At 39.9% G+C, this 26452-nt stretch overlaps 1 protein-coding gene across 1 annotated transcript in view; it reads left to right on the plus strand.

Annotated features, from left to right (window-relative positions):
* The first annotated feature begins 1263 nt into the window (after positions 1–1263).
* The window catches only part of CSMD3 (CUB and Sushi multiple domains 3), a 669496-nt gene continuing 644307 nt past the window's right edge, over positions 1264–26452 (plus strand). Inside the window, exon 1 of the mRNA XM_087706764.1 lies at positions 1264–1563. Within this exon, the coding sequence (XP_087562890.1) occupies positions 1368–1563 (196 nt within the window). The 5' untranslated portion in view covers positions 1264–1367. The remainder of the gene's footprint in view (positions 1564–26452) is intronic.

The following is a 26452-nucleotide window of genomic DNA, read 5'->3' on the forward strand; positions in this document are numbered from 1 at the left end:
AGAGAAGGGCGTCTGTATTGCTTTGTGGGGTGACGCCAACATCGACGCCTGTTCCACCCAGCGTGCTAATCCCCTCTTCCCACCCTCACTGCTCCCCCTTTGGCCGCCGGCATTAGAATCAACCTTAACCGCGCCTTCCGTCGTTATCCAAGACCCTGCAAGTCCGAGGGCAACGCCTGGCGCCCTGAATGGGGGGTGAGGGTGGGAGGAGAGGGAAGAACCAGGTGCCCACCAGCGCGGGCGCTCTTGGGTCTGGCTTGCCCTCCGCGCATGTATCCAGCGCGCTGAGCGAGTGTTCCAGGCTCCAGCACAGCTGCGTCCTCTGTGTATCTCTCTCTCTCTCTTCTTACCGTCCGCCTGCGGACATGGAGACACGTCCGCTTCAACGGGTTCTCGGCTGTTTCTTGAAGGTGGCGGCGAATCCTATCCCGCGGGCATCCGATTTGGGGTATTAAGGGTTGTTTATTATTGTTATTATTTTATTTTAATTTTCCTACTGGAAGGTGAGCTCTTTTCCCAACCTTCTCCCCAAAATAAGAAGAACAATAATAATAATTCATCCCATTAGAAAGCCCACCACCACCAACAGGAAACACCTCCCCCCCCCCCCAACTCCAAGGTTTCCTAAACAGCGGTGAAAGAATAAGGGGAACGAAAAGAGAAGAGGCGGCGTTTGCTCAAGAGTCCCCAGCAAACGGGAGGGGAGAGAGAGAGAGAGAAAGAGAAAGAGAGAGAAACTTGTCAATTTCGAGCCGCGGTCTGGTCAATTTCGAAGCGTGTCCAGTCAATTCCGTGGCGCTCCGCTCCTGAGATTTGCTTTCCGTGTCTCGTTTCGTGAGTCTTAAAATTACACCGTTTGGATTCGGTTCTTCTGGAAACAAGCCCTCCCCCCCCCTCATCCTTATTCCTCTCAAGAGAGAGAAGGGGGGAACGGGGAAGCTAGTGGCAAGGCGTTCGAGGCAGCCCCGGGCTGGCTGGCGGCAGAGTCGGCTTGCTTGAGCCGAGAGCCTCGCTGCCCCCGCCGGAGAGATGGTTGAGTCCTGCTCGTCAAGGTTGCTGTGGTATCCCAGAAACGCCGTTCATTCGGAGCTGTGACCGCGCACCATCAACACACACACACACACATACACACACGAGAACACACACACACACATCCGCGCGAACTCCTCCACTGCGCCTTGGACCGAAGCGAGCAAGGAGGAGGAGGAAGAAGAGGAGGAAGAAGAAGGCGACGAAGGAGGGGTGGGGTGGGGGGGGCAAACGGCGAAGGCAGAAGCAGGCAAGCCAGCAGTTCCTTCCTATTGGGGGTGACGGCGTGTGGGGGGAAAGCTCGTTCGCTCCGCTCGTTCGCTCGGAGGAGGAAAAAGATGCAAAGGATTTCCTACTACTGCAAAGAGACCACCTGGCCAAGGAAAGCCGACGCCGTCGCCGCAGATCTGGGGCAAAGGGGATGTGGGAAATGCGGCCGCCCGGACTTGTGCATCTTGGGCAAAATCATGGGGATTAAAAGTGGATTTACCTTGGGGAACCTCGTCTTTTTCTGGATGCTCTCCTCTGTGAAAGGTAAGGGCGCGGGGCAAAGGGATGTGACACCCTCCTCCCCTCCTCAAGAAGCCGGAGGGGAGAGAAGGAGAGAGACGGAGGGGGGGGGGGGAAATAATAATTTAAAAAAAGGATTGCAAGTGAACGCCGGGCGGATTGGTAAGGGATGGTGGCCGGAGACTCGGGCTTTGCCCGAGGTGTGCGGACGCCGCGTTGTCCTTTCTCAAGGTTTTCCCCTCGTTTATTCCGCGAACCTCGTTTTTATTCCGCGAATCCGGACTCGGGTGGCTTTGCCAAATCAGCGGTCACTGGGGGAAAGAGGACTGGAGGGGGAGCGAGGGAGGGAGGGAGATGGGATGGAGGTTTCTTTTCTTTTCTTCCCATAAAAGAAAGGAAGAGAGGGGGGGGCAAAGAGAATCCAGGCTCCCTCAATTGCGATAGGAAATGCAATTTGCTTGCCAAGGCTGGCGTTCAATGCAGTCACTGAAATTTGTGCCGAATAAATATTCTTTGCAGGACGCTCAACCGGAGACGTGAGTTGGGTGCCACTGAAACGAGTGGAGATTCCGACAAAATTAGCGCCGGAGGATTCATCCTCTTTCATTCCCCCACACCTTCTCCCCCACAGTCAACCCTGAGATTGCTATTTAGAAAGTGAGGCTAAAAAGCAAGGCAAAACTCTATCTATCTATCTATCTATCTATCTATCTATCTATCTATCTATCTATCTATCTATCTATCTATCTATCTATCTATCTATCTATCTATCTATCTATCTATCTATCTATCTATCTATCTACATGCACGCACACATACACACACAATATTTTTGTTTAAGACACACAAGTAGACCTTGGTAGGGAAAACACGCAGATACATACTGACAGATGCTGTTCATTTTCCTTGAAGGAGTTTCTCCTTACTGTCGTTTTAATGCCAACTGGCTTCCCCTTTGCAAGTTAGAAAGGCTGGGGGAGTGAGACTCACAAACCTTTTCAAGAGCCTGGGTTTGTTGGTTGGATGTCAGAGTGTGTGGTATTGGGTTGACTCTTTTTTTTTCTTGTTGTTATTATTGTTTAATGAAGCATCAGCCAGGGATGGCCACAATCCTGCTAATTTTATCTAACCCCCCCCCCCCAATCTCTCAAGAAGAGAGGTGGGCAGCAGGAGGCACTTGGGAAGATTTGGAGATGAGAACATTTTGGCCAAGCATGGGGAAGATGGCCTTTCATAAAGATGACTGAATAGAGACATTGCTTCCTGAATACTTTCCAGAAATATTGAATTTGGGAGATCTTAGGAAAAGAGATTAACATGGCTGTAAAAAAGAGATGGTTCTCTTTTTAAGAAATCATGCTTACAGAATTTATACTAATTGAATGTATCTATCTATCTATCTATCTATCTATCTATCTATCTATCTATCTATCTATCTACCTACCTACCTACCTACCTACCTACCTACCTACCTACCTCTATCTATCAAATATCTATCTATCTATCTATCTATCTATCTATCTATCTATCTATCTATCATCTATCTATCATCTATCTATCTATCTATCTATCTATCTATCTATCTATCTACCTATCTATCTTCTATCTCTCATCTATCTTTCTCAACCATGGCATCCAATCTCTCCTGTAAGCTTGGTGGCAAAAGGGATCAAGAGGAACCTCCCAGGAGTTTGAAGAAATCCAGAGTTTGGGATCCTTCTCTCCCACTGGATGCTTTGGCTGTTCTTTTGAAAGGAGCTGGCATTTTCTCTTCTTCTCCTCCCTACCCAGCCGATTCTGAACTGGGTCTTTTTTTTTTAATGAAACACTTGATTGTCTTGCTTCGCAGCTGGTTCAGTCCCCATTTGCATGGCGGGAGGGGTGAAGGAAAGGATGGAGCAGGATCATTCAGGGTTGGTTAGGGCTCCTGGTGCTGGTGGGGGCAGTGGGGGGAGGAGGAGGAGGAAGGGATTTACCTCATTTTTCCCCCACCCCCCTCCAATCCTGGCTTAGAAAAGGACATGCCTGGAATTTTAATGCACCTTCTAATTACCGAAAGCTGCTCCTGGTTTGTGGCATTGACACAATCTGCTCCTTCGCCACCCTTTTGCCTAATTTCTTCAGAAAAATGATTCAGCTAAGAGACTGAAACACCATTTGTTGAGAGTCAGAAAGACTCTGTTAGTGGAGTACATGGAGGGGGGTGGAAAGAGAGGAAAAGGGAAAAAAGGAGAGCGTGAGAGAACCAGATAGGTGTGTTGATCAGCTTAGGAGATAGCAATGCTCATTAATAAACATCCACCATCCCAACCCCATCTGAAGACCTAGTGTGTGACTTGCTGGTTTGAATATGGCTACACTTTGTCCACGTGAGGTCTTTGAATAAAACACACACGCACACGCACACACACACAAACACACCCAAACACCTATATTGACTTCGGGGAAGAAGGGAGACACCAATAGAAGAGTCTGCATGGAAATTTGCATGGAGGTGTTGTGCTACAATAATGAAAGAATCAGGCAATTTTTCCAAAATCTCTAAGACGTATAGATACCTTATCTGCATCTGCATCAGAGATGGGTTGTACAGCACTTGTTGGACCGGGATTATTGCAATATCTTGAAAAGTGGAATGGAAAAAAGCCAATTGATACTGAACTGGTTCAATTGGGAGGGAGGGGAGAATAAGGGATTTTTTTAAAATGCGTTTTTGAAATCCCTGCTTTATCTTGTTGGATCAGAAATGGTTTGTGTGTTTGAAAAGATGATCACAGATCCAGTTCCACTTTAGATTGCTTCAAACAAAATGAGTTTTTCCCCTCTCATAGTGGAGTTAATTCACTTCCTATTTGTACTTGTAGTAATAAGTTGTAGAAATAAGGTAATGAGAAATTGTGATAGGATTTTTCAGTGCATACACTAGACTACAGCTAAGATAAGGAAGAGCCTTTTATGAGGTTGCGCCACTTCAAAGAAAATTTAGGAAGTAAATTATATGAAATTTTATAAAATCAAGAAAATAATGAAAGCTGAAGGAAATTGCTGCTACAAATCAAAAGATGGCCCAGGGAGTTGGAATAATTACTTAGCACTTCCAGTGGGTAGGGGAACTAGAAGCAATGGGCTCAAGCCGTAGGAAAAGAGCACAGTGCCATCACTACTAATAGTAGTAGGGGGGAAAATAGCACAATATGAAGTTTGTGCAAATGAGATGCCACCTAGTTCCTTGTGATTTCTTTCCTCATAAAGGTGCTTGGTACCACAATATGATTTAGACTTGCTTTAAGAGTATATGATGGCTTCACAATGAATAATGGATTAAAAATGAATAAATCTGGTGCCAGATTTTAATGGATGAGAGAGTATGTAAAGGTGTGTCAAACCTCTCTTGACAAGCTGGACAGCACAACTGGCCTTCAAGGTTGAAGGAACTTCTAATAAGTAGATAGATTATAGAAAAGCTAATGAAACCATTGAGAAGAAGAAAAACTCCCGGGATTGCTCTGTTTCAAATGCATGCCTTATTTACATTGAAATTAAGGTTCCATTTGTATAACTTTCTCCCTCCCTATCCTACCTGAAATAGGTTTGAAGCCACTCTTTCAAACAGAAGAGATGATGTTTTTTTTCTGCCCCATTTTTTTTGGAAACAAACTGGGTTTAAACTATTTTATTCTGTTGCTAGGAGAGTTGGCTATGAGAGTAGGCCCAAGAAACATTGTGGAACCATTGTATAAGGAAATTAGAAAGAACGGCTGCAGGTTAAACTTCTGAAGATATTCCCACTTCCAGAAGATTGGCAATCCAGCATGTGAGAGAAGCCCTTCTTCTTGGGTCACAAGTTAAAGAATGCTCTCCCCGTAAAGTCAACTTAACCTTCACTCTCCCAGTATCTATCAATTCTAAAAAAAAAAAAATTGCACTCACTCTGCTTTGGAAGGATACATACTGAAATTGAAACTCAAATATTTTGGCAACCAAATGAGAAGAGAGGACACATTGGAAAAAACCAATGTTGGGAAAGATTGAAGGCAAGATTGAAGGAGAAGGGGACAGCAGATGAATAAATGTTTAGATAGAATCATTGATGGAATGGGCATGGGTTTGAGAAGCAGATTCTGGAGACAGTGGAGAATAGTGGCATGCTGTAGTCAATGGAATCGTGAAGAGTCAGACGCGACTTGTAACTAAACAACAACTCCCAGTATTTAGGGAAGTGACAAATGCATCTCTCACCATCCCTTTAATTGCTATTGATTTTAGATCTGAATTGCAGTTTTATTTCACTATCAAGTTTTATATTTTGTGTAAGTCTCCTTGGAAGTCTACCTAAGCAGAAAGACTGCATATAAGTGTAATAAGTAATCACCGTTTCCAAGAAAACATATTAAATCTCCTAGGATATTTGAATAAAAATGTTTAAGCATCTAACAAGGTTATTTTGTCTCACTATCGATGTTGTCTTATTTTCTGATACTATAAACTGATCTATATCTCAAACTGTTACTATATCTTGTATATGGAGAATCACTATTAAACCAATTTAACTAGATTAAATCAGTTTTTCTCAGAGTAGAAAAGATTGAAAGAGGATATAATCGCAGCCTTTGAATATATGAAGGGCTGTGTCAGATAAAATATTGCTAAAGAAGGCAGGACTGTAAACAGTGGGTAGGAATCTTGAGAAGACTTGTCAGCCAAATATTAAGATTTATTTTATTTTCTAATTACTTGAGCTATTACTAGAAATACACTGCTGTGTGGGCTTTTCTTGCTTGAATGAATTTAAACAGACACAAAGTTGCCATTTTTAAGGAATGCTATAGTAGAAGATTCCTTTTCTGAGAATCATATCCAAGACATCTTCTGGTTCTAAAATTCTAAAATTAATTGTGGAGTTTTTGCCTCCAGTTTCTTCCTGAACAAATGCCAACATTCTCATTCAATTGCTAATCTAAATATGTTTGTTTCCACATTTGAATCCTAATTGATTGAAATTTTCAGTCCAACCCTAATGTTTGCCATATATAATATAAAGTCAGAGATGAGCTTTCGGGTTTCCAGGGGAAATTTGTATTCTAAAATAATACAAGTAAAAGAAATACCAGATTTAGAGAATTAAATATGGTAAGTAAGAATCAATGCTAAAAGATTTGTGTTTGATAAAGCAGGACTACTCTAAAAAAATAGGTAAGCAAGTTATTGAAGTTGAGTTCACTGGAACCCTATCATCTATGGTAAAGGACTTTAAAATGTTAGAAATCTACCTGCTTCTGGAAAATATTGTTAGAATGAAGATCTGTAAGTACTGTGTTTTCTCTAAAATAAGACAGGGTCTTATTTTCTTTTGACCCCCCCCCCCAAAGTGCTTGGCCTTATTTTTGGGAAGGTCTTATTATTTTTGAGGTACAGGATGTGGCGAGTGTGGTCACCTCATGGCTGCTGCTGTGTTGCAATATTTTTGAGGAGGACTTATTTTCAGGGGAGGGCTTATTCTAGCACATGCACTCAAAAGCCCAATTGGGCTTATTATCCAGAGATCTTATTTTCAGGGAAACAGGGTAGCTATTGTTTTGTACCTTTCTAGTCCCCTTGGGTTTGAAAATGAGAATTAATTAACACTTCTTTTATTATGGAAGAATGTCTTGCATTGAACAGCCATCACAGTCATTGGGAGATGCTGCAGCTAGTAAGAAAAATGGAGTGAGGCCCTTCCTGATTCTTTTCAATGACTTAGAAATCATTGTTAGAAACAGGATGAAGGATAGACAAAGACAAAGAAAAGCTAAATGAAAACAGAGAGGAAGGGCAGAAAAGGGAGAACAGACAGGTAGATGTGAGGTGAATGAAATTGGAATGCAAGAACATGGAGGGTCATAGAGGTTTCGACAACTTTACGAGAATGTTCCCAAGAAATATGGGCAATAGATAATTAAGCTAGTGCCTTGTTTGAAAATAGTTGATATGATAACCTAAGGTCAATACATGAAAAACATAAAGAGGGAGGATAAGGATTTTGCACGTAACAAGCCCACTGGCATATTGGTGTTAAGGATACCACAGTAGGGTTTTTTCAAATTTAAGATGTGTGGACTTCAACTCTCAGAATTGTCCAGCCTACATGCTGATTGGAGGAAAACGTGCTGATTCTGGAAATTGAATTCCACACATCTTAAGGTTGTTAAGGTTGAAAAACATGGCTCTAGGGGGCTGAGATGGCATTTTATCATGAGGTTTTTGTTTGATTGGTATTTTGTGATTTGAGATTGCTGGCAGTTAACCTTGTAGTTTGTATGAATTATGCAGTGTTGTGGAAGAATTAGGTGAAAAGAAAAGTCTGTTTAATTTTACCTGACATCTACTGATGAATAAGTTATGTTTTCTGAAGGGAACTTTGAGGTTCCTTTATATGGAAACAACACAAGTTAGTTGGGCCAATAGTTTATCTCATGTATTATTTCTGCAAAATTTGTATCAATTGAATATATTGTATAAGATGATGGACATATCCCACCTCCCAAGAAAATTGTTCTTCCTGAATAGAAAGATATTTGTACAACTCGAGAGCAGGCCACACAAATACGATTTGTAAACCGATCTCTATTTTTTCCCCCTAAATTTAGAAATAGTAATTCTAGGCAAGTAATATTAGTCATCTAAAATATGTTCAGCCCTTTAGCAAGAACTGGTTTTCATGGTTCTTTGTAAAAGATAAGCAAGTATAAGATATAGTCACTCAGTTTCCCAAACTTGGTTTTGAAAATCAGAAGTAGGGAAGAAGATTATAAATCTTATAATAAATCTTATTCCCTTCAGTCTACTCCTAAATATTTGGAATAACTTATATGATTGCTGATGTTGCCTGGAAGCTGAAGATTTCATTTTTTTTCTTAATATTAATATTAAACCTTCAACTTGTATGATATTTAAAGTAATTTTTGACTATAGATTATCTCAGTCTTAACCTTCATCCATTGACTTTATGACACATGGTTTGGAGCAAGGGTGTCAAACTTGATTTCATTCAGGGCCGCATCAGGGTGGTGTTTGACCTTGGGTGGGGGGAGCATAGCCAGTTCGACTTCACTCGTGTCAGAGTGCCTGTAGTAGCCCAAATACTCTGCCAGTGAAAACTGGCTCCTGAACTCAATTTTTCACTGCCACGGCCTCCTGCAACCCTCTGCCCTTGAAAATGGAGCTCCGGAAGGCCACATGCATCTGTTTTCATTGGCGGAAACACCGCGGGCTGTTCTTTTGCTGTTTCCAGGACAGTCTTGCAGGCCAGATCTAAGTACTCTATGGGCTGGAATACCCCTGGTTTGCAGCTATAGCAAATCATACTTAGAACATGATTTTTTAAACTACTAAAATTCAACATTCTTGTGACAAAGTCTGTATTTGCAATTGGCCTTATTGGATAGCCCGAGAATCTAAGGCTTAACACATTTCACAAGATGACACTTGAAGAATTTTATCTATGCATGCATGGGAGGAGAAATTTCAATCTTCAGAAATATAGACATCTGCGTATGCATATTTTGTGGATCTCTTTATTGTCTTCGAGACTGCACTGCTTCAACAATTTCAGCAGCACAACAGTGAGAAGAACCGTTACCCCAAAATGTCAATCAATGTGGGTGTTTGGAGGATTAAAAAGAATATTAGACATGTCAGAACTGGTAAGGAAGAGGAGGAGGGCAAGATAAGTGAATGGCAACATAAGAAGAAAAATAAAAATCATCTTTCAGAAACGATACTCTTGCCTGCCAAAGAATAAAAGAATTTCTTTCAAGAGAAGAGCTGTGCAGTTGCTCTTAACTAACTCAGTCTTCCAAAGCATTTCTACTCCAAGGAAAAAATATATGCTTTTCAAATTATTATGAATGCCATTGCATTAATCTGGCATTCATGTGCTTTACAACTTTTGGATAGAAACAATATAAATTAAACTCAGATTTTGTTTTGTTGTTCCCACTGTTTTTCCTTTATTTTTATACAGTTGATACCTAAATAAATATTAGATATCATAATGGAATGTAGTGAAGATTACGAGAAAATTTCAAGAATCTGTATTTTTAAAATTTATCATTCCCTCTTTTAGATTTCTGGGGAAAAGGAAAGTATAATAAAAGTAAAATTAGCCAACAACATCAGCAACAGCATTATAGTTTGCCTAATGGCATTCTTTAAAAATTGATTATTTCTTGCACTATATCAATTCAGCTTAAGTGTACTGGCTGTAGTAATCTATCTGATTGGCCCACATTACAGCTATGCTCCTTTTGACACAATAATCTCTTAAAACTCAAGAAACACAATTATGTGGGTGTTTTGTCCCTCATCTAGGCTAGAGGACAAAAGGATTGCTTCACAGAGCCCATAAATGGGGCATTTTTTAAAAAAGAAGCTAATAAAAGTAATATTTCAAATACCAAACAAATTATAATGATGGTGGTTTCTAATTGATAAAAAAAGCAACCAGAATGATTTTCAGCATAGACAAAAACCATATTCAAATATGGAATTTGGGTCCCAATTTATGTTTATACTTGTCAGGTCCAACCCCCAGAAATGACTCAATGAGCTCTACCTGATCTTTATTAACTCACCGCAATAGACAGAATCTTGCCAGGCTAAAGCTGTAATCTTCTAACCTAACAGATATATAACCTGGGAAGTCTTAGGGTATAATGTAGGGTATGTAGGAATTCTAGGCTGCTCTCTCTTTTAACTCTGTCTCCAGGTTGTGCCATTTCTGTAGGTGGTGTCATGATTAGACTATGCAAGTTCAAATCCATTTTTAGCTAATAAATAAATATTGTCAGCCGGCCTGGGGATCCCAGGTTGATATGGAGTCCATTAAATGATATGTCATCAAGGAATCGGGTGTATATTTGAATCATCCAGGTCATGGTTGTCCCAAAGATGCTTTTTCAAGAGGCAACTGGACTTTCTTGTTTTTCTTTGAAGATGTTTCACTTCTCATCCAAGAAGCTTTTTCAGCTCTGATTGGATGGTGGTGAACGGAAGGATCTATATTCCTTGCAGACAGCTGGTCATTTGCATTTTTAGAGGCTCTTTGAGGCTACTTGGAAGTTTTTTTGTGTCCTGAGGGTAACCTGAGTGGTGCCTGAGGGTTCACCTTAGTCAGTCATTAATCTACAAGTTCTTTAACATATGATGGTATCTATGGAAGATTCCTTCCACATCTTTTGAAAACTATATTTAATTATGTTTATCTGCACCTTCATCTACTGTATTAAGCTGATTATCCAAATTTGCATATTTAACTATCAATCAGGCAAGCATGATTTTGTCTAGGTTATGGTGGGAACCTAACTTTCACATTCATGGACCAGGTCAGAGTAAGATAAAAATTATTGACCAAGGCACTAATTCTTTTAAAATACATTAACTGTTTAGCTGGCAATGACACTAGAAAACTAGGGGTGGAGTGGGAAAAGGCTGCAGAAAAAGTCAGCTTTTTCTTTCTGGTTTGAATTTTGGTCAGGAAATTTGGAGAGTTTCTGGAGGTTCTAAAAAGGATAATTGGCTTCTTGTGGTCTAGGAGGCTGCACTGGGAACTTGCTTGTTATTTTACAGAAGAACACATAGTCCTTCTTTAAAATGCTATCAATCAGGTTTATCATGAGAAAACCTTTCCTACCAGAAAATTCTTTGCCTTATCTCATTTCCTTGTCCATTTCTGAATCTTCTGTCCATGAAAACTGTACACTTACAAGCGGTATATAGCATTAAATGGCACACTGATAGACATACACTAATAGACATACACTACTTTGTTTAGTTGGTTTTTAAATGAATATCTTAGTTCCAAGTGTTCAATTGACATTGAGAATTGCAAGGATCTAGTCTTCAGGCTGTTTCTTGATGCAACTGATCCTTTCAGCCAATCCTGCCCTCGGACTAAATCCAACCAATGATTAAGTTAATGTGAAAAAGAATAAATCAAATCAATTTGGTCCCAGAACTGAGGAAGCAAATTGCTCATTTGGTTATATGACCTGTAGCAATCTATACTGAAGATGCTGAATCTGCAGGACATGACTTGAATATGTATATAATCTGCATTCATTAGTGGGAAACAGAACCAAGTAACAATTCTAAGCATGTTGCTCTGTAAAATAGCAACAGTTTAAGGGAGTGTTGAATTTTGACCATGCTTTGAGTGAAGATCTTTCAAAATTGTATCATTGAGGCTACATAGAATCATTGTACTTTTCATGACAAACTGCTTCATTTCTCTAATTACCTAATAGGTCAAAAGGACTTATGCAGATGGATCTTCCGGAATTTTAAATCAACTGCTAGAAACACAAGAAGTTTATTTGTATATGTGCGACTCATGCATACAATCCCCCCAGAACAATTAAAAGTATCAAAGAAACGAACTGGAATGATGTGAAGCATCTCAAATGGCAACCAGTGTCATCTAGACAAATCTCTGTCATTAATACTTTAACCTGGATTAAAGTATTAAGCAGAAATTGTATTCAATGCCTTAAGCAGTTCAATTGTATGATTCTATGATTTAATGTAGTTAAAGACTAAGCTAAATTGATTCAGATGTTCTTGATCTGGATAGGGCTAATCATTTAAGAACCATGGACAGCAGCTGCTTAATCTCTTGAAGCTGGGTTTTGGGTGGACATTTCTTTAACTCTTGAAAAATAACTCATGAATGATGTAATTTCTTGTTAAACATGACAACAGACCCAAGAAGTGGGCTCTCAATCAAATCACTGAGGCATTTTAAAATGTCCATATTGCTAAGTGAAATATTTAATTTCAGGATTCCAACTAATACCCCCAACGAATATAGACTCTGAGGCTCAAAGTTCCATTTTATTAGATATATGTCATATTGGCATATCTGGGAAAACCCAAATCTGAAAGTTTCCAGGTTTTCCCCACCCAACTGAAAGTTCAAGACCCTGCCCAGCATCCACATGTCCATCACATGGTCCAATCAAGCACTGCCCCAACTGGAAATGCCTCCCAGTCACACCACTCCAGGTGCAGGGCAAGATGCCCTTGACTCTCTGAGAAAGGAATGTTATTTAGACTATATATCTCTCATACTCATTATAATGTCCCCTCCCATTTTCCTACAGACTAACTGTGACAGGCCTGAAGGCCCAATGTAAAAGATGGGTTCCAGGCCTGACATTTAAAACTTTTCTTTCAGGAAAATAAAGCACTGTGTAAAATATTTCTTTAAGCATGGCTGCTTGGAAAACACCCTTTTTAGTCATTCCAAGATGGAATCTCTATTTTTGAAATAATGAAAATGATACCAAAGTGATAGGTGGGAGTAATCCCATTAGCTTTAATTAAATATGGCACACAGCTGTATGCAGTGAACACAGCCATAACTGGCATGTAGAAAAGAGTATGCATTCATATATTATGCACTAAGCATGTGATGGCAGTCCTTTCAAATTCAATGCAATGACAACTGAATAATTAAACCTTTTGTTTAATGTATACAGGGCTACAGAGAGATTGCACTTTTGAACATTTCTTGGCAAAACATTAGTTGAATTGTTGCCAACTTTCAACCTGTTTTCAATGTTTTTGATTAAAATGTTGGGCATGCAATGAAATGTTCTATAGCAAGGAAGTGGTGTGAAGCTCCTTTAAGGCTTGTAGGTAAAATGTTTTCCAGCTTAATTACATTAGTGGGTTATATTTCTTTTTCATACCAGATGAAAATAAGAATCATTTAGTAATACTGAGGGTATAAGGCTAAAGAAGAAGGAGAGTAGGGTTGAATGAAGACTTAGATGTTAGGATTATTTTAATCACCATAACTCTTGATAATCAAAATCTTTAAAACTGTTTACGGACAATATGTGTGAAAAGTATGAGATTAAACCAAACTTGCTCATTCATGCGATTCACTAGCTGAATGTTGTAAATAGCCATTTCTTCATACAAGTTCACCTGACAAGGTTTGTGCCTGTTTTCTAACTTGAAAACAGGCACAAACCTTAAGTTAAGTTAGAGATATCCACACTTGATTAATAGGAATAATGGATTTACTTACCAGCCATCAAAAATGGTAAATGTGTATATAAACATGGATGGGTGGAAAATATTTGCAGAATAATGAATATTGCAAGGGAGAATGCCATCTAAGTAATTCTTTTACACACCAGAAAATTCTGGGCTCATTCTCTGTTCTTGTGAGAGATTAACTCGTGTTGATAGATCTTGCTCAGTGGTCTGAGAATAAGCCTTTTCATACTCAGCAGAAAGCAAGCTTTGTAATAAGGAGTTTTTCCCTTTCCCTTTCCCTTTCCCTTTCCCTTTTCCTTTCCTTTCCTTTCCTTTCCTTTCCTTTCCTTTCCTTTCCTCTCCTCTCCTTCCCACATTGTACAGATCTTAAATGCAAGCTACTTTGTCAGCCATCTTTGCACACTTATGAAAGTTGAAAGGATTGAGGTGAATTCGGCAGTAAAGAGTGGGACTGTAATGTGTTAAATTGGCAGAATATTCATTACATAGCTAAGTATCTGGACCGTCTTTCTATTGGCTGAAGAACATATATGTACAATTTTTCTCGAGTTATGCTGCAAATTTTGAAAATTAATTTTAAATGGGAATGATTATGTGTGTTTCCCCAAACTTATGCCATTTTTACAACAAATAATATTAAATCTGTTAGTCAATAAATATAAATAAATCTGTCTTCCAGATTTATTATAGCAAGGCTCTAGTAAGTCATAGTACTTTGATTCAATGCTATTTAAAGTGTAGTGAATAGTGCCTAGAATTCTTTTTTTTTAAAGGAGGGGGTCATTTGGGGAGAAGGAGACTACAGATACTCACTGGGTACAGTGATAAACAGTATAAACATTCCTCTGGCTAAATTTGTTCTCCCATTATCTGTTTACCAATTTTATCCTTTGAATTGTTATTTAGTTATGGAATAGTGAAATTTGGCCCTGGGATTCTCCTTTAGCTACCCCATGCCTCAGAGGAAATTTCAGTTGGATTGGCTTTATAAAAAATGAGGACCAGTTCTTCCCATTTTTCTGTTTCCATGGAGAAATAGGGAATAATTGGGATGGTGTATGGACTTATCAACAAGTCCAGCTGACACTATAATGTAATGGAAGAGAGACAAGAGTTGGCTGTGAGTATTTCTATTGTAGGTTTCCATACTTAATATACAATTTGTTTTATCACAGATCATCTTGTGTGGACCCACACAACAGAAATAAAATTGTGACCTATTAAAATTTATAATAATTGAATCAATCAATCAATCAATCAATCTATCTATCTATCTATCTATCTATCTATCTATCTATCTATCTACCTACCTACCTACCTACCTACCTACCTACCTACCTACCTACCCACCCACCCACCCACCCACCCACCCACCTACCTACCTACCTATCCATCTATCCATCATCTATCTATCTATCTATCTATCTATCTATCTATCTATCTATCTATCTATCTTTATCTATCATCATCTATCCATCCATCCATCCATCCATCTATCATCTATCATCTATCATCTATCATCTATCATCTATCATCTATCATCTATCATCTATCATCTATCATCTATCATCTATCATCTATCATCTATCATCTATCATCTATCATCTATCATCTATCATCTATCATCTATCATCTATCATCTATCATCTATCATCTATCATCTATCATCTATCATCTATCATCTATCATCTATCATCTATCATCTATCATCTATCATCTATCATCTATCATCTATCACTGTGATGGTGAACCTATGGCACTTGTGCCAGAAGTGGCATGCAGAGGCCTCTCTGTGGGCATGCACGCTGTTGCCAGCTGCTCTTCTGGTTTCCAGCACACATGTCAGCTGGTCAGTAGTGGGTTCTGGATCCTGCTGCAACTGGTACGGTGCAACGGGGCCTGGCGTCCATCACATGAACATGTGCAGTGCACGCACAGACACGTGCAGCGTACTTACCGCCCGCAATGCTCCGCAAGGCCTCAATGACACTCCAGCTGCTCAGCGCAGCATCGTGCAGGCGCTGTATGCTCTGGGCACGGAAGCAGGTAATACAGGTAAGGAGCGCAGGTGGGCAGGTGGGACCTCTGGAGCACCGTACCGGTACATATCTGGTGCTCCCAGAAGGCACCAGTACGCCTGTACCAGGGCATACCGGTCATATCCCACTACTACAATTGGTCTGTGCACCTGGGACACTGGAAAACGCCCCCCCCCCCCCCACCAAATAGCCAAAACAGTTTTTCGGGCCTTTTTCTGGACCTTTTTAGGCTCTTTTTGGGCCATTTTTGGCCTTAAAAATGGCTTGCAAACAGCCCAAAAAACCTGACAATGGCATGAAAACAGGCATTGGTGCTTGGTCTTCAGGTTTCTGGTGCTCCAGCGAGCACACATGCATGCACAGGCATGCAATTTCCACTTGGGTACTTGGTGCCAAAAAGGTTCGCCATTACTGATCTATCTATCTATCTATCTATCTATCTATCTATCTATCTATCTATCTATCTATCTATCTATCTATTATCTATCTATCTATCTATCTATCTATCTATCTATCATCTATCATCTATCATCTATCATCTATCATCTATCATCTATCTATCTATCTATCTATCTATCTATCTATCTATCTATCTATCTATCCATCCATCCATCCATCCATCCATCCATCCATCCATCCACCCATCTATCTGATAGGGATAAATTATCAGTTCATCTAAACAAAAGCAAAAGCAGAGGAAAAGCTTTTTAGACAATCCAGGAACATTCTTTTGGTTTTTTTAAATTCAGTTGAATTGTATCTCAGTAAAAAGGATGAAAATACAGAGGAATGAGATCAGGGTGTTGTTTTTTTCTTTTTTTGGTTAATCCCTTCCAGATTGTTGTACCTTGATGAAGAATTTGGCTGAATCACATAAAAGGAAAGAATCTTTGAAATTTCGGTTTTCTGGCTGGTTTGTAAATTAAAAGCAGCTGAACAAATTTAAATATTTTGTGTAAACAAATTTGCATCTTGGCTGCTAATCTGTGTGCCAGCTTTCCGTCTGACATTTTTCTGAAATGATAGAAATGCTAACAACTCCCCACTCTCTCCCTCCCCCCTCCTAAGTGGATTTTGTAATGGAAATGCTGGTGGATCTATAATTACTTGCTTGTGATTCTGCTGAATGATTCTCTATTATGAGGGAATTCAACATATAAACCTTAACGAGGGAAAATGTATCTGAGTAACACGCAGAGACATTGTTTAGCATTGTGATAGTCTATAGCAGGGGTGTTAAACAACGCAAGGACCATGGGGTGCTTAAATCCAGCCCACGGGGCACCCTGGAAATTACAAAGGATCGGCCCACAGTGCCTCTGACAGCCAAAATGGGGTGCGGAGGTGCATGCTGCCCCCGGCATCCCATATGGCTGGAAAAGTACTTCAGGAGGCCAGTCAGACTGAAAATAAGCATTCCTCACACTCTGTTTTGGCCAGCAAGGTGCTGCAGGAGGCATCTGTCGCATCTCCCTTCCCCACACCCTCCTGGCCAGCCTGTGGAGGAGAACTACAGTGCTGATCCAGCCTGCAAAAAACAACAACCCAGTGTTACACCACTGGTCTAAAGATTACATTTGGACAGGATGGTTAGAGTATATAGAATATATAAGTATATGCCACCCAAATATAAGAATGTTTTAAAGTGCCCTTGTAAGTAAACATTTACCGAGTGGTGACAGGCAGAAGACTTGATCAGGAACCTATGGCCCAATATGTTTCTATCATATCTCCAAGGCAGGATAGGTACCATGATGACCTAATGGGAAGGAATAAATAATAATACGGACATATGGATGGGTTTATGTAAAATATTACAATATTATGGTGTAATTTGTCTGCCTTTTTAAATTTTGTCTTTCTTTGTTTTGTGGCCAGTGGTATATAAGTCCTGTTTTTTTTGCTCAGTGCCACTCAGTAAAGTGTCAAAGCTTTTTAAATATAGACTGTGTTATTGCTTGTATGCATGAACATGAAATTATGTTGTATCTTAAAAGTGATTTGGCTGCTTTAGGTGACCCTGGTTTTGCCACAGTGATAGATGATAGATAGATAGATAGATAGATAGATAGATAGATAGATAGATAGATAGATAGATAGATAGATAGATAGATAGATGATGGATGGATAGATAGATGATAGATGGAAGGAAGGAAGGAAGGAAAGAAAGAAAGAAAAAAAGAAAGAAAGAAAGAAAGAAAGAAAGAAAGAAAGAAAGAAAGAAAGAAAGAAAGAAAGAAAGAAAGAAACTTTAACTTTTGTAATATGTGTTTTTTTAATGTTGTACGCCGCCCTGAGTCCTTGGGAGAAGGGCGGCATATAAATCTAATTAACCAACCAAACCAAAGAAAGAAAGAAAGAAAGAAGCAGCAGCATAATTGCATATATTACACTATTTACTGTACAGCTTGATCTGAAATTAGCCGAATTAATACTTTGCCTGGAATCCAAGGGGTAAATGAATAATATGTTGACTCTAAAATAGGCATTCAGTTCATCATAGCAATACTATAGGGAAGTTCATTTTCACCCTCTAGTATTCCATCTTATTGGCTGCTACTGTATTAATAGAAAAAAATATGCAAAAATGCACAATTTTATAATGTCAAGTCATCGGGAAATTCTATCTGGTTGACACTGTTTTAGTAGTAATCAGCAGAATAATATGACATTAGTAAGCCTTCTTCAATGTGGTGCCATTCAAATGTATTGAAATTATATACAGAATATTTGGGAAGATAATGAGGGGTGCAGTGGCCTAGAAGTGGAGCTCTCACCTCACAATCAGGAGGCTGTGAGTTCGATCCTAGGTAGAGGCAAATATTTCTCTCTCTGGGCAAATAACAGTAAATATCAGCTGTGAACTCTGCATTGGTGACAGGAAGGGCATCCGGCCAGTAAGCACTCAGCTCCATTCAGTTACTCCAACTTCACCCCACAAGGGATTACAGGGATACATACATACATACATGCATGCATACATGCATGCATGCATACATACATACATACATACGTGTGTGTTTGTGCGTCTATGTGTTTTAAAGGAAATTTACAGAAATAAATAGTTCTCTATTTTAATTACCAAATTCAGTTACCAAAAATCTCAGAAACATAGAATGCTAAGAAACATAAAATTGTCCCAAAACACAAGAAACATTAGGAAATTTATGGAAGCAACTGTTGCCACGTCCTTTGTCCTTCAGCAGTCCTGTTGAATCAAATCTCCCCAAAAGCCTTCTTAAAAGCTTACAAGTGCTGCAGAGGGGAAAAAAGGGACAAGAAGCTTTTCTTATGGGCACATCTGTGTCTTAATTTATATTTTGGATATAACTGCAAAAAGAAAAGAGAAGCTCCCTACAGGCTTTCTGTAACCGAAGTGAAGGAAGAATACAAAGTAACAGCACTATCTCTTATAATGCCAATTTCACCAATTGCAGTTTTTAAAGACACACACACACACACACACACACACCCGGCAAGAAGAAATCTTCTTTGGGTGTTGCCAAAGATCAGAATGATTATCTCCATCTTGGGTGTTCCCATAAATAGTGATGGATGTTTAAAATAATCACATGCATCTGTAAAAAAAAAGGCTTTGCATCAGAGTTTGTTACAAAAATCAAATCCAGAAAGCACACATAGATAACAGATTCAACTGGATTTCTTAATTTCTTCATATACATAACAACACATGAATAAATGTACAATACCAACAGCAGAGTCTTCCAACGTGGTAGAGAGGAGAGATTGGTTTTCAGTTTTAATTCAGAGAGCAGAGGGATTAGTTTCATTTCCAGCAGAGCTTAATAAAGACAAAGACAGGGCAGTTAAGCTAAGCCTAAGCCACGCCCAGGCACCTAGCTGTCTCCAGCAAATAATGTTTCAGTTTCTAAACAGCCTTCATTGGCTGACTTCGTTGCTATGCTTATCCATTGGCTGACCTTGTTACCATGTCTCTGCCAGTCATGAATATTCTGAGACTTTGGAGCTAGGTGATTTCTTTAGCTAATCCAACCATGTTATGTCTTTGTATTTGTATTTTGCATTCAGAAGTGTTCCCAGGTAGCAGAATAAGGAAAGTGTGTGTGTCATTCTGTACCTGCCAAAAAGGGGGGCTTGTATATCACCATGGATTCCTTACTAAGCGTGTTTTACAAACATGATACAGTAACTCAAAGGGCATCTGAATATTAATAAAGAAGCAGTCGTATTTCTATTTAGTGTCCATATTACCCAAAATTAACTTGAAAATGGGCTGTTCCTCAGTTTTATCCTTCCTTCCTTCCTTCCTTCCTTCCTTCCTTCCTTCCTTCCTTCCTTCCTTCCTTCCTTCTCTCCATTCAGTTCATATAGGTAAACGTAAAGGTATGTGCTAGTCATTCCCGATTCTAGGGGGCAGTGCTCATCTCTGTTTCAAAGCCTAAGAGCCAAAGACATCTCTGTGGTCATGTGGCCAGAATGACTAAATGCCAAAGGCATACTGAACACAAGTGGTCCCTATTTTTCTACTTGCATTTTTACATGCTTTCCAACTGCTAGGTTGGTAGAAGCTGGGACAAGTAACGGGAACTCACTCCGTTACACAGCACTAGAGATTCGAACCTCTGAACTGCTGACCTTTCTGATCAACAGGCTCAGCGTCTTAGCCACTGACCCACCACCTCCCTCCCACAATACACATATATACATATAATTTGTTTATAAATTAATTTAGGATGTGGAAAAGTGCCTGAGTGATCCAAGGTTACTGATTTTTCCATAGCCCTGGTTGGATATTGTAACTGTTAGACTGTTAAATGAAGTCATTAACCCTAGGGACAAAATGCATGAAAACAGTGATCACAGAAATATATTTGAATATGTGGATAACAGCTGGACGGCAGAACAGGATTCACAGATGGTAAAATGAGATGTTTGACAAAAACAAGATTGATAGAAATAGGCATCTGTATTCAAAAACTGTGGAGGAAATTGCTTTTGGAGTTAAGCCAGACCAATGTCTGGCTTAAAGCATATTTATTTATGCAGGTATTTAATGATGTTGTTTTAGTTTGTGTTTTCTATCTTAGGGTTTTAATGCTACCTTATGGATGTTTTTAATATATTTCTGTAAATCACTGAGAACCATTAAAGGGTAGATGACATTTTCTAAATAATAAATGAAAGTAAATCAAATAGCTATTCCATTTTTTCAAGTACGGAAGCTCTTGCCTCTTAGTTCTTTAATTTCACAGGAGATCATGTCGACTCTGTTTGGTTACAAGTGATCCCATGACAGTTCTCATAAGATTAGAGTTAAGAGATGGAGTTGCAAAGAGAGGGAAAGAGTAAGATTGGATTTTGAACTTCAGTAGAATACTGAAATAACATATTTCCCACCTTTTATTTTAAAGCATATTTATTTTGCTCTATTGCATGGAGCTTGCAGAACTGTTGAATTGATGCAGAACATAGAAGAATAGACTTGGAAGGGATCTTGGAGGTCTTCTAGTCCAACCCTCTGGTCGAGCAGGAGACCCTATACTGTTTCAGAAAAATTGTTGTTCAATCTGTTTTTGAAAGCCTCCTGTGATGGAGCACCCATAACTTTTGAAGGCAAGATATTCCATTCATTAATTGCTGTCATTGTTAGGAAATTTCTCCTTTGTTCTAGGTTTCTCCTCTCCTTAGTTTCCATCAGAGGTGGTATTCAGCAGGTTCTGACCACTTCTGGAGAACCAGTAGCGGAAATTTTGAGAAATTTGGAGAAATTTGGAGAACGATAAATACCACCTCGGACTGATCCCGCCCCATCTATTCTCTGCCTCCCAAGTCCCAGATGATTGGGAGGGAATGGGGATTTTGCAGTAACCTTCCCCCAGGAGTGGAGAGGAAATGGAGATTTTGTGGTATCCTTCCCCTGCTACGTCCACCAAGACATGCCCACCAAGCTATGCCATGCCCACCAAAACTGATAGTAAAAAATATTGAATCCCACCACTGTAGCACACCCACAACTTCTGAAGGCAAGATATTCCATTCGTTAATTGCTCTAACCATTAGGAAATTTCTCCTTAGTTCTAGGTTGCTTTTCTCCTTAGTTAGTTTCCATCCATTGTTTCTTGTCTTGCCTTTTGGTGCTTTGGAAAATAGTTTTACATCCTCGTCTTTGTAAGAGCCCCTAAAATATTGGATCAGTGCTATCATGTCACCCCTGTTCTTCTTTTCATTAGGCTAGACACACCCAATTCCTATAATCATACTTCATATGTTTTAGCCTACAGCCCCTGGATGTTTCTTGTTGCTTTTCTCCGCAAAATGTGTTTAAAATCAAACATACTCATGAAAGAGATCTGAATTTCTTTTATGCCTATTTTTTGATCTTGAACACATTATTACTGCATGGACGAAAACTTGTTACTTCTAAATAGGAAAAATCCTCAGGGAACCTGTTGCACTATTAGTCATGCTTCATTCAATGGTAGTAAATTGGAAGGGAGGATTTTGGAAAGGACCCATGAAAAATTATGGTTTTCAGAAATATACAGTAAGATTAGATATAATGTAGTGAATAAGAACTCAAATATGGCAATTAATATTTTTAGGGAAAGAACGGGACATAACATGAGAGTTCTTTTGGAAATGGCTAGTATAGATTTTAATTAAAAATTGCACTGTTACAAATAGGAAGTACATCAAATATTGAAGCATGGCAGATGTTTTCAAAGTCCTCTCAGTTAATATTCTATAAACTGCTTAGAGAGGGCTGTAAAGCACCGTAAAGCAGTATATAGGTCTAAGTGCTATTGCTATGGATAATTGGTTCTGTTCTTGTTTTGTTTATCCTTTTTAATTGATTTTTTAAAAGCTATTTTACCTCACTTTTGTTATTTTTTATAAATGACTCCAGGAAGCAAACAAACATAATATTCCTTTCTCTTCCTATTTTTCCCCACAAAGGGAACCCTGTTAGGTAGGCTTGATTGGGAGAGAGGGATTGACCCAAGGGCCCTCAACTATCTTTCTTGGTTAAGTATAAGTATAAATCAAAGACCAGCAATGCACATTAGTTTTTACAATATGTTAAAAAGTACTGACATTAAGATATAATTAAAAAGAGAGAGAGAGAGAGAGAGAAGTTTATTTATATGCCGCCCTTTTCCCTGGGGGGACTCAGGGCGGCTTACAACTCGAAAAGGGGGGGAAAACAAATATTTAACACGTAGGACAGTACGTCATTAAAAAAACCACAACATTCATACCATTCAGGTGGGTTACAGTCTTTAGCCCCAGGCCTGATGGGATAGCCAGATTTTGAGGGCTGTGCGGAAGGTCTGGAGGGTGGTGAGGGTACGAATCTCCACGGGGAGCTCGTTCCATAGGGTCGGAGCTGCCACCGAGAAGGCTCTCCTCCGCGTGGTTGCCAGTCGACATTGACCGGCAGATGGGACTCGGAGGAGGCCTAATCTATGGGATCTAATAGGTCGAGTGGAGGTGATTGGCAGTAGGTGGTCTCTCAAGTACCCAGATCCACTACCATGAAGGGCTTTATGGGTGACAAGTAGCACCTTGAAGCTTACCCGGAGATCGACAGGTAGCCAGTGCAGCTCGCGGAGGTTAGGTGTTATGTGGGTGAAGCGAGGTGCACCCACAATCGCTGGCGCGGCCACATTCTGGACTAGCTGAAGTCGCCAAATACTCTTCAAGGGCAGCCCCATGTAGAGCACATTGCAGTACTCCAGCCTAGAGGTCACAAGGGCACGAGTGACTGTTGTGAGAGCCTCCCGGTTCAGGTAGGGGCACAACTGGTGCACCAGGCGAACCTGGGCAAATGCCCCCCTGGTCACAGCTGACAAATGGTGTTCAAAAGTCAGCTGTGGTTCCAGGAGGACTCCCAAGTTGCGGACCCTGTCTGAGGGGCGTAGTGTTTGACCCCTCAGCCTGAGAGATGGAATACTTGCCGAATTAGTGGGAGGGAAACACAACAGCCACTCGGTCTTATCTGGGTTGAGCACGAGTTTGTTAGCCCTCATCCAGTCCCTAACAGCTTCAAGGCCCTGGTTCATCACCGCTTCATTGAGTTGGCACGGGGCGGACAGATACAACTGAGTATCGTCCGCATACTGGTATTGACAGTATTGACGTTAAAACTGGAAAATAACATACATGTTCTCAGATTGTTCGGGTCACTCCCTGGTTTACTTGGGTGCAAAGCCTTAAGTATGGAAGTAAATACAATGGTCCAAAAATTATTAGAGATATGTCCAGATAATAGGTACAAGATGACAACTATACTTCTGTAGCCAATTTTTTTCTTATGGACATTGCAGCAGCACAGAATAGCAATAGCAATAGCAGTCGACTTATATACCGCTTCATAGGGCTTTCAGCCCTCTCTAAGCGGTTTACAGAGAGTCAGCATATTGCCCCCAACAATCTGGGTCCTCATTTTACCCACCTTGGAAGGATGGAAGGCTGAGTCAACCCGGAGCCGGTGAGATTTGAACCGCTGAACTGCTGATCTAGCAGTAGCCTGCAGTGCTGCATTTAACCACTGCGCCACCTCAGCTCTTTGCCACTGCATAGGTGGTAGCTGGGTTTGTGTCCTGGAGGAGAAAGCCTAGATAAAAATTGTCTGCCCTCCCTGGCAATCTCTCTAATAAGGGGAGAATATGTGCAGACCTACAAGCTCTACAAGTTCATGCTTAAGGCAGGGCTGGAATTCATACTTTCCCAATTTGTAGGTCAACACCTTAACCACTACCCAAGAGGGCTCTCTGTTTGGTCTTTTAATGGTCTGTTTTTGTAAATTGCTTTGACTTACAAGATTAGGAGTAGATCATCATAAGAAATAAAGAGACAAATATGAGAACAATACATATTTGTTCCAATCCAAAGGGGAAAAAAGCATAATTCTCCCAAAAATCATTTGGAAAAGGAAGTTGTGATTAACTCATGTTGCTCATATATATTGCTTTCAGTGGGATTTGCAACATAGTTTAAATATACTCATTCAATGGGGAAAACTCCTTAAGAAGCCCAGTTAGAATAGAATCTAGAGTAGAATTAACTTTTAAGTCCATTTTTTTCATGATTAAATATTTGAGGATAAGTGGAGCATTTCTCTGTGGATGCCCATAGAATTATATAAATAAAACAGAAGGTAAAATTGTCCTGTTCTTTCAGACATGGCTTTGATTCTTCTGCTTCCATGAACAACCTTTCCCCCATTTATAGAATACAGTTAGAAATTAGGCCTGTGATGAATGGGGAACATGTTCAGTCCACAGGGAACATTTGCTGTGATGGTGGCACACAAAGACTTCCCGCAGAATCAAAGACAATCTGAAGCAAAGTGTCTGCTCAAAATCCATTTTCTAACAATCAATATTATGTCCATTTCAGCATAAATCAAATGTGGAGCTCCAATGATTGTCCTATTTGTGAGAGTTTCTGAATTTCAAGAGAGAATTTCCTGACAATCACTTTTTCTCTTCTGCTATGCAATCAGTTAAGCAGTATATTTTTCATCATCATCGTCGTCGTCATCATCATCATCATCGTCATCTTATATAGAAATCAAGAAGCTCAGCAACTGATTTACGTGTTCACTGTTTTTATGTTCTTGTTTCATATTTTATTACTGATAACTTTCACAAAGGAGGGATGTGATGGCTCAGTGGCTAAGATGCTGAGCTTCTCAATCAGAAGGTTGGCAGTTCAGCAATTCGAATCCCTAGCACCGCGTAATGGAGTGAGCTCATGTTAATTGTCCCAGCTTCTGCCAACCTAGCAGTTCAAAAGCAGATAAAAAAATGCAAGTAGAAAAATAGGGACCACTTTGGTGGGAAGATAATAGCGCTCTGTGCACCTTTGGTGTTTAGTCATGCCGGCCACATGACCATGGAGATGTCTTTGGCTTAGAAATGGAGTTGAACACAGGCCCCTAGAGCCGGAAACAACTACCATGCATTTGCAGAGCAACCTTTACCTTTACCTAACTTTCACAACCTTCATAAAAGTTTTTTCTTGCCACTTGGATCCTTTCATCATTGATTTCCTCTTTCTCTCAGTGCATGGAGAATGGAGTGTGTTATTCCTCTTACGGCCAAGTTTCAATGTTCTAATAGGAAGCCAAGAGACACATTGAGGATGCCTAACACTAACTTGACACATTTTCATTGCTTATTATAACCCACATATGTAACTGAGATGAGGTGTTAAAATATATTTAGTCAGTTCCAGTGTGATTCCTGGCTCTTTCAGAAGCTGGTTTACGAGTTCTGTAAATGCCTTTTAGAGTACAATTGCCATCTACTTGGCGGCGAGATTAGTTATCTTGCTCAGTCAGACAAGAGGAGGAAATGGGAAAGAATACACATTGTTCCTTTGTTGCAAGAAAGGCAATGCAATGGATATTTTTCAGAACTCGGGGACAGCTACCTGACGTAAATTTCACTGCCAATAAGCAGGATTTACTTCTGAGCAACGTGCTCAAGACTGGGCTGTAAAATGTTTCACCCATTAAGCTACTTCAGCAAATCACTCAGGTGTATTTAGCAGTTCTGCTCAGAAGCCTTCTGTTTCAAGCCAGCAACATTTCAAAGAGAGGTAAGGAAATGGTATTGCCTGTAGAACTCTGCATTATTATATTCTTTTTAACAATTCAGCATTAAGGGCCTTTTTTTTTTTTTTGCAGCTAGCTTGCAGAAAGCTATCTAGATAATTGGTTACCTGGCTTTCAAGATAATATTCCCCAAGTGACTTCTGTTTAGTACAGCATCAAAACTAATCAACCCAGTTAGCATACTGTTACCTTAATAATAATAACTTTCAACTGATGTCTATGC

The sequence above is a fragment of the Thamnophis sirtalis genome, unplaced genomic scaffold (assembly GCF_051295495.1).
Source record: "Thamnophis sirtalis isolate CommonGarterSnake01/CBP01778 unplaced genomic scaffold, rThaSir2_p1.2 scaffold_2, whole genome shotgun sequence".
NCBI classification, from domain to species: Eukaryota; Metazoa; Chordata; class Lepidosauria; order Squamata; family Natricidae; genus Thamnophis; species Thamnophis sirtalis.